This window comes from Fulmarus glacialis, unplaced genomic scaffold (genome assembly GCF_000690835.1).
Source record: "Fulmarus glacialis isolate BGI_N327 unplaced genomic scaffold, ASM69083v1 Scaffold49171, whole genome shotgun sequence".
NCBI lineage: Eukaryota > Metazoa > Chordata > Aves > Procellariiformes > Procellariidae > Fulmarus > Fulmarus glacialis.
Genome location: NW_009193083.1, coordinates 846 through 10,101, shown reverse-complemented (window position 1 = coordinate 10,101; position 9,256 = coordinate 846). Strand labels below are relative to the sequence as shown.

At 36.9% G+C, this 9,256-nt stretch overlaps 1 protein-coding gene across 1 annotated transcript; it reads left to right on the top strand.

Annotated features, from left to right (window-relative positions):
- Positions 1-78: 78 nt before the first annotated feature.
- Positions 79-6,898, top strand: LOC104083718 (methyltransferase-like protein 16; the record flags this gene model as incomplete). Its single annotated transcript, XM_009587309.1, has 4 exons — positions 79-278; positions 2,233-2,373; positions 5,869-5,984; positions 6,752-6,898. Coding segments are annotated over 4 exons (604 nt in total), but the record flags the coding sequence as incomplete, so codon positions are not given.
- Between the last annotated feature and the right edge of the window lie 2,358 nt (positions 6,899-9,256).

Here is a 9,256-nt window from a genome sequence, read left to right as displayed (position 1 = left end):
CCGTGCGTGTCCGTCCGCCCCCGGGCTGTGGCGAGCGAGAGGGCGCTGGCACCCACAACTGCTGCTTGTACCTTTCAGCCTGAATTTCAAGGACCCTGAGGCGGTGAGAGCTCTGACGTGTACCCTCCTGAAGGAGGATTTTGGGCTTACGATTGACATCCCGGTGGAAAGGCTTATTCCTACCGTTCCCTTGAGGCTGAACTACATCCACTGGGTGGAGGATCTCATTGGTCACCAGGATGCCGACAAGCAAGTCCTTAGGCGAGGCATTGACATAGGTACTTGGAAAGGCAAAATGTTCAGGTCGTTATTTACTGTCAATGAAACTAGCTGATAAAATTCGTTACGCATCCTTTGAGAAACATGCAGTTTGAGAAACAAAAAAACCCTGAACTGTGCTGGCCATGGTGAAACGGGCAATCTGACTCTGCTAGTATTTCATTTGGCTTCTTAGTGGGGAGGATTTCTCTGCACAAACACAAGAATGGCTATAGCAGGCAATTATTTGGCTTTTCCTGGCCTTGAACTCTCTTGGGTGTAGCTTTGTGTGGTATACAAAAATTATGCTGCTGGTAACGCAGGCAAAAAATGTCATTCTAAAGGAATTAAAAAAGATGTAATTTCTTCCTAATCTTTCAACTAGTGAATTATGTTATATTAGCAATCTATTAATTTTGCTTTTGGATGTATGCATGGGAGAGTTTGTGAGTTGCATAGCAATATTTTCTAGCATTCCTTTTAATAAATTTTTTTCTATGGTGTCAGGTGTATTTGATAGATGAATGATCTCTTTTTTAAACTTCGATTGATTTATTTAAATGCAGATATTTTCATGAGCTAAATTGTAAAAGAGGTTTAATTAGAAACCAAGGCAAGTACTAGCAAAGCTGCCTTTTGGTTGTAGATGGTCAAAGATTTCCTGTATATTGTTGAAAACAAAATACTTTTTAAACTAGACTAAGCATCCAGAGATGGATGATATTGTCCAGTGCACGTGTCTACGAGCATTGCAGCTTGTTCAGTTTCAATATCTGGATTGTTGGACAATATCTGGATAATATCTGGATTAAGCAGTAGGTTAATATGAACAGCTATTCAGTAGAGATACGGATTTGTAAGATGCACACTGATGCACATAATTTGGTTTTCATTAGAAATAAAGAAGGCAATCTCTGTAGGAGCAAGGAGCTATATTCACATACAGATAATAAAATTGGTATTTGGATTCCAAATTTTTGGTGATTCTGTATGAATTTTTTAAAAAGTACCTGCAATGGTGTATTTGAATTCAGTTCACCTCTTTTATTTTTGTCAATAGAATCTTCCTTTATGATTTCAAAGACTTGTTTTTGAAGATTGTTTTGTGCTGGAGTAAACTCATAATGTAATTGAGGGAAGCTGGAATTTCCTTTTTAACTTAAGTTTTAAGCTTGACATTAAAATGCTGAAGTCACTAAATTCTTCAAAGTTTGGGTTCAGTAATCTCAGTTACCATGCCGTGGTGTGTGCACAGCTGCTTTCCTTTCATAACTTTTAAACTTGTTAGCCAGCTTCTGCACATTTGCTATTATGTTGCATTTTTGAAAACAATTTCTATGAACTTCATCGTGGTAGGTGGCTAAGTAGAAGAGACAGCTCTTTTTAAGTTCTCCAAATATTGAAAAATCTTCAGTTTGAGAGTTTGCAGTGAGCTTTCGTGTTCCGACTGTGGGAAAGCAGTAAGTCATCCAAGCAGGACGTTACAGGAGTGCTGGAAATAACTGCATGCTTTTGGTTTCAATAAGTCAGTCTGATGGAACAGAAATGTAATTTTTTTTTTTGTGGTTGGTGTATGCATCAAAGTAAATTATTTGTGGTAGATAATACAAAAATGTAGAAGAAATATATTTGTGATAGTTTTTTTTTTTTTAGTAAAAACAGAATATATTTGGCTTTCACTATATAAATTAATCACTGTCATAGAAAAAAAATAGCTTAAAAAGAACTTGATCATTTACTAGAAAATTTATTCCAGATTATTAAATTATTTTATTAAAAGTGCATCTTTGACAATGCTGTATTTCAAATTAAGAAGACAAAGTTCAGTAAAGAACTTCAGCGTAGTAGTTGATCAGTAATCAGCATTTTCCTGACATTAGTTCTTTTTGTTGTAAAAAGTACATAGTTAGCAGCCACACTGCATGTAACACCAGAGACTTGTTTTGCCTTTATCATGGCTTTTCACTTCTGCAGGGACAGGGGCATCCTGCATATACCCATTACTTGGAGCAACTTTGAATGGCTGGTATTTTCTTGCAACAGAAGTGGATGATATGTGCTTCAATTACGCCAAGAAGAATGTGGAACAGAATAACTTGTCTGATCTTATAAAAGGTATGATGTAATAAGGTATTTAGTAGCATACAAATGTTGTGACCTATTTTTGCCATGTTCAGTGGCATAACAGAATCCGTATTCCTGCCAAACACATGCTCAGTTGTTTAGCAGAATGTTTACGAAGGTCCGTGTGTGGTTAAGCCAGAAAGTCAGCTTGTCTAGAATGGGATGTATGGATAGAGAACTGTTCTTCCTTATGAAAATCTGAAAGTTAAACTTCACCCTGGGGTGTTTTTCTCTGTCCATATTCTTTGTCTGTTACTGAAGTATTTCTTAGAGTTTGTGCTGTTTCTGCTGCTAGGAGACCTGGAGTGCTCCCCTCAGATAATTTGCATGACACTGCCGCATATAAGTATCTTGTGCAGGGAGAGCCCTTTGTCCTCATTTCTGAATGAGGTCCTAACAACGCCTGTGGTAGTAGTAGCAGTGTGCCAGACTTGGTCTGTGGATGAGCTTGGAAAATTTTCTGTAGGAACTCAGTATACTAAAAAGCACGTCCGTTATTCAGCTCTGAAATAAAAACTTCAGTTCTGCTGGAATTAGAAAGCATCCTTTTTACCAAAATGTTGTCGCCTTGGTCTGTCGTCTGTGTCAATCTTCAAGATCCAGGACTTGATGTGAGGAACAGTGACATTTTTCTGTTACTGCTGCCATTATAGGATTTTTAGTGGTGTGGTGGTGTTTCACTATACTGTAAAAACCTCTGGCAAGGGAATATGCCTCATGTGAAGCTGTCGTGAGGAAGTTGATAAGCTGGAGTAAATGGCTGATTGCAGAGCCACGGGCAGGGGAGTACCACTGGTGGTACCCATAGCCAGGTGCTGCCTGGGAATGGTCCACCCTGCCACTTTTTAACTCCTGGGCCTTAATTGTTTAGCTAGAGCTGAGTATACTACTGTAGCTAGTAACTTGTTTAGCAAGGCATTTTGGGGTCAGATTAGAAATCTTTCTGTACCTCTGTTATTTTTAAAAAAAAAAAAAAAAAAAATCATGATTTTTGTTGTGTTCTAAGAGTCTGTCTTGAAATTTTTGCCAAATAGCTTTATTTGGAGATCATGTTGGAATATAGCCTTTGTTCTTCTAACTTCAGTGAAAAAAAAAAAAAGGGTGATAGTAAAAACAGCAGTAATGCAGCGATGATTTACTAATTGCATCATAGTGTCTTTCTTCCTAGAGGAAAAAAAAGTAATGTTTTTTGCCTGAAAGTGAAATATTGTTTGCAATAACCTTCTTCCAAAGGGAATCTCTCCTGTATGTGCAAAACAGAAACTGGTAAACCTGGGGATTGATTGTAAATGCTAAAAAAAATTACATGGTGTTCTGAGTTGTGCATCTATTTTACTGGAATGGGATGATGGCCAGAATTTGCTGGTATTTAAAAAAAAAAAAAAAAATCAGTACCTTGTATGTAATGGTAGGTTAAGAGATTTTCAACAACTTGGACTCTGGAAGTTTTCAAACTGCTTGCAAGGTAATTTAGGATTGCTCTGCGACATGATTTAATAATTGTTTGCTTCCTGTTTGTTTTACTTGCTTTCTTAGTTCCAAATAAAATCACATACTGTCAATTAAACATCTAGCTATGTAGGTGAAATGTGGTTTAACAATGCTATGTAGTTTAACAAGTTCTTTGTTGTCATCTTCTAAGTAACTTTACGCTAATGTTAGAAAGTATGTACAATAGACCATGTGTTACTGCTCAGATTAACATGATCTTTTTGCAGAGTTCTGCTCATCTTAGCCCCATTGTCTGCTTTTTCTACTGTAAAAACTATTTCCATGGTTGGTTGGTTGTTTTTTTTTTTCTTTTCCCTCCTCCATAAAATCGAAAAGGGTGTTGCTAACAAGGCAGGCAGTGAAATACTCTGATAACTGTGGGCTGGATATTTCGAAGCATTTATATAAGTAAATGTCTCCTCTGTGTGCAACAACAACTGCTATGTTGCACCTCAGTGCCAAAAACATGCACTGTGCAGCTTCTGGAGACATGTAGTGATTTCTTGGAAGACTGTAACCTGAAAACCATCAGACCAACTGATGTAATGCCTGGCTGAAGAACTTTTGGCTTTGACTGTGATGTGTAATTGTAATTAGTAATTTGTATTTAGTAATTTGTAATTAGTAATTACTAATTTTATTAGTTTACTATTTTTTAATGTTATAAGGGAAGCAGGGGAACAGATATCTACAGAGATAAGAAAGTGTCACACTTCAATGTCAACAATGTGAATAACAATATAAGGAGAAATACTAAGTGTTTAATTTAGAAATTTAAGATTATAAAACAGGGAACAATGTGTTAATATATTTTTAAAACAAACTATTCTCATAGGATTTAAAATTTGTTCATCTCTTGACTATAAATTTCTGTACTCTGAAATGCTTGTGACTTACAGAATTGCAGCTTTAAAGTTAGTGGGTGTTTCTAGGTATTATTCTTGCTATATATAACCTGAACTTCGATAATTGCCTGCTACCCTAGCAATTTTGTGTTCTTAGGATGATGATAAACTGTAGTAGTAAATGTTAGGAAGGGAGGCATGCCTTCTGCCTCTGTTCTAAATATCTTAGTTCTATGTGCGTTATCCGTGAGTTGCAGGACTGGTAAAGTCTGCAAGAAGTCGTGCTTTATACATGCTTTAACTGGACTTCATCCATATTTAATTGCCTGCTCCTTGGGCTGGAATTCCTGTGGTCTTCAGAAGATGTGTGACAGGACTTGACCACAATTTCCAAGGGAATTATATAGCCTTTGGGGAAAGAGAGTGGAGATCTATGTGGGATGTTTGGCTTCATCCTTGTGATGGGTAATAATAAGTTGCTGGACCCAAGTAAGCAGAAGGTTTGTCCAGAAAGGAACTCTAATCTTTTTCTTTAGTTGTTATTCTTCTAAATTGTATAAGACTACAGTTCTTGTGCAGGGTGCATCGTATTGCTAACACATTAATTCTGTTTTATTATAAGATTAGGTTTAAAGCTAATCTTGGTGCCGTGTAACTTCAGTGAAGATAGCCTTATCTTACTCTTTCTTAGCTTTACAGTCTGGAAAGGCCAAACAGTACGTTTTCTTAAGTACCATTCTAGAATTCCGTATCTTAAAAAAAATTGTTTAGACTGGGATTTCTTTTATCTCTGAGGAGCCTGTGGGGTGATTAACTAACACTTGTGTTAATTTTTGGAAGTGCTTAAAGTGAATTTGTAGTTGCATCAGAGAACTCAGCATAACTCAAGCAGTTCCTATTGTTTCAAACAGACTCATGTAATTCTACTACTGTGTATAAACAGATGAGCTGTTTATATGCTAATCTTTAACCTGAAGTCTTTAATTGCGTGCTGATATTTGCTACTTTTTTTTGTAGAAAGTATTGTTTAGAAAGTACAGTTTTTATACAAATAAAATACAATGTATTGTTTCAAGGAACACTGAAACGTAAATGGCATGCTAGATAAAATGCGAAGTTCCTTACTGACCAAATTCCTGTTTTCTATTAGTGGTTAAGGTACCACAGAAGACTCTTCTGATGGATGCACTGAAAGAGGAATCTGAGATTGTTTATGATTTCTGCATGTGCAACCCCCCCTTTTTTGCCAACCAATTGGAAGCGAAGGTAAGTTAACAAACTAAATGTTGCATGTACTTTAGTGTTCAGTGAGTGGGAGGGTAGCAACAATTGAACTTCTTCCCTTGGGGAAGGTTGAGTGGAAAATCCCAAATCATTATGAAATAGCATTTAAGTCTCCTCTCTCCCCACTCCCTGCCCCAAAGGAGTTTTGAAAAACTTAACTGTTACCCTTCCTAAAGTGGAGGATGACCTGTAGATTTTTTTTTCACAATTTCTTACTGTCTTAGAGAATTAGTTTGGAAAGCAGACAGCTGGTAAATCTAAAATCAAGTGCCTGTTGCATGACAGTGGTACAGAGGAATTAGTTTCTGGCATCGTGCCTGCCTATTTTTTGTTTCCTTAGTGATTTAGGCAATATCATACAGCTCAGAACAGTTCTTGCAATACCTAGTAAATACAGTCAGAAACTTAACTCTATAAAATAAGATAAGAAAAAAGATTTAAGTGTTGAAATTAAACACTACGGATTGTAATTGTGTAGATGCATGTAAACAGCATGTCTTACCATATATTTCATATTAGCAGGATACTGATGTGTGACAAGTAACTTACCTAGGTTTGAGATTGTAGGGAATTCACTCAGTTATATTTATTTTGAACGTATCTTTGTCTATTATCCATGGTTCTGATGGGAGGAGGATAACTAGAGGTGGTGAAACTTGCTATCCACTAAAGATTGAGGCAGGAAGCAGTGTACAAAGCAGCCTAAGATTTCATTAAAAGTTAATCTCAAATATTCTTTTTTTATCCAGGGAGTAAATTCTCGAAATCCGCGGCGTCCCCCTCCCAGTTCTGTAAATACAGGAGGGATCACAGAAATCATGGCTGAGGGGGGAGAACTAGAATTTGTCAAAAGAATTATTCATGATAGTCTACAACTTAAAAAGAGGTTACGGTAAGCAGTTTGTTCCAGTTAAAAAAAACTCCTACCTTTTATCTGCTTCTTTGGCAGAAATCATGTGAAAATGATATTATAAGTAAGGAATGTAGCTGTGGTCCAGTGGTATCTGTTTGGTTTGTTTAATGATACATACACATCAGTAATTAGTCTCAGTTTATGTAAAATTAGTTGTTCCTGAGCATCAAACAATTACAACTCATCATTGGAGGTATTTAAAGGCAGATGGCAAAAAAAGCCTGTACCAGTGACACTTGTAGCTTGCTGCTAAATTAGCACACGTACTTGCTAAAGACAGTCAGTGTTGATTCTTAAGGGCATCTGGGATGGGTGGATTTATGACATTGCCTCATTATCTGTTCATTACCTAAAAGTTTCTATCTTTTCGTGGCTGAATTTTGGTAACTTGAAGCTTTGTCTACTAAAGGGCACTGTTGTACTGAATGCTATCTTGGGGGAACACAAGCTGCAATAAAAACCATAGTGAGACCTTCTTTTGAACAAGATAAACAGATGGCACATCTTCATTTTTTTGACTATCAGACTTATCCTCCCCCAGTGCTGTATATTATTTCTCTAGCGCTTCTGGAAGATTCCTTTGGGGTTTTTTTAATATCCTTCTAAAATATCATTTTATGTGTGTTTTTGTGTGTGTGTTACCACAGCTTCATCAGTGCCCTAAGCAAAGGAAATATAGCCTGCCTTTTATATGTTCAAGTAGTGTTCTGTTTTTGTTTGCTTTAGACCTTTCTAGGCAGAGCATTACATTAGAATCTCATCTTCATCTATCTAATACCAAATTTTTTTTTTTAGAATGTTTGTTTTCTAGTAATGGGCCTGAAAAAATGAAGAATATATTCAGTTTTTGGAAAAACAAGACAGAGCAAAACTGCATTTGGCTCTGTTAGAAGTGCTTCTTTCTTGTAGTGCTTTGAAGAAAAAAAGTTGAGAAGGCTTACAGAGGTTGCAATTTTGCAAACTTTGAAACGTGGTGGGTTTTTTTTTTTTTTAATGTCCTTCCTTTCTCTGTCACCGGCCAAATCTTATAAAATATAAAAAGGGGATAGATAGTATGGCAGAGTGATAAAATAAAGGTTTTTATGTTCAGAAGTGGCTACAAGCCAGAAGAATTAAACTTTTGAGACTTCTTAGCAATCTTGTTTGTGCCAGCAGGGACACTGGAAAATGACTGGTATTCCTGTCAAAGTTTGTAGGTAGAATGTTATTTTAGGCTACTTGATGTAGCCAAGCTTTTAGGTATGTATGCTCTTATTCGTGTCTAAAATGTAGTGATTTTTCAAAACTAAATACAAGCTGAAACCGTTGTTCTGAATTTAGTCAGTGATACGATGGGTGGGGGGAGGCAAAAAAAAAAAATCTAAGCAGATGTCCATATTCTCCTTCCATGAGACCCTGATAAACTCATCACTAACATAGAACATAAGAAGACGACTTAAGTGAGCGTACAGGTAAGGAAGTGACAGAGGTGTTCTGAAGCTTTCTTTTGAGCATCACGTCTGGCAGGTCAGAGAGGAAGTGATAGTGTATACGTATATATTTTAAATGTTCACTTGCAGATGGATGTTTTTTTCCTTTGTACCTGTTCTTTCTGATATGTAGTGGTTTTATTCCACCAGTGTAGTTTCCACAGGAGCATGTGGTGTATTGTATAAAATACTGTGATCTGGAAAGCACATGTATATAGTTGAGCACTTAATTGGTTCTGTAAGGTGGGGGCAGGGGATACATCTGTGATGACTTCTGGAAATGCAATAGCAAAATTGTTTCTGGTTCCACATGGTGTGTGTAGATCCAGGGGAAACTTGCTTTTGATAAGTTGCTGTTTGACGACCTTGAAATGAGTGGCAAATGTAGTAGAGAACTGACTGATGTTACTTTCAAGGCAAGGAGTCTTTGCCTTGAAAAGGTGATGTGGAATTATGAGGAATGCATCATTCCTGTATTGCTCCTCTTGGCAACTCCACTCCTCTAGGAAAGAGAAGGGTATCTCTTGATCTGGTAAATTGATAGTGTAAGGCATAGAACATACCCACATGCTAACTGTGTACATATTAAGGAAAAATAAGCTCTGTGTGTTTGGGGGGTAGGAATGGTTCAGTTCATGGTTTTGAACAAACTACCTTGGAGAATCTGTTACAGAAAGAACAGTTTACTTAAAATACTGTTTCCTATTTTGTTAGAGATAACGTTTGGCAACTCTACCAAAGGGCATGAGTAAGGAACTGGTAGTAGATAGAGACTCCCTTGGGCCAGGAGATGATCTTCACTTATTTACCCCCATCCCTGCTTCAGCTAGGAGTCGCAGATTCAGTATTTTGTAATTTTGGGAAAGATGTGT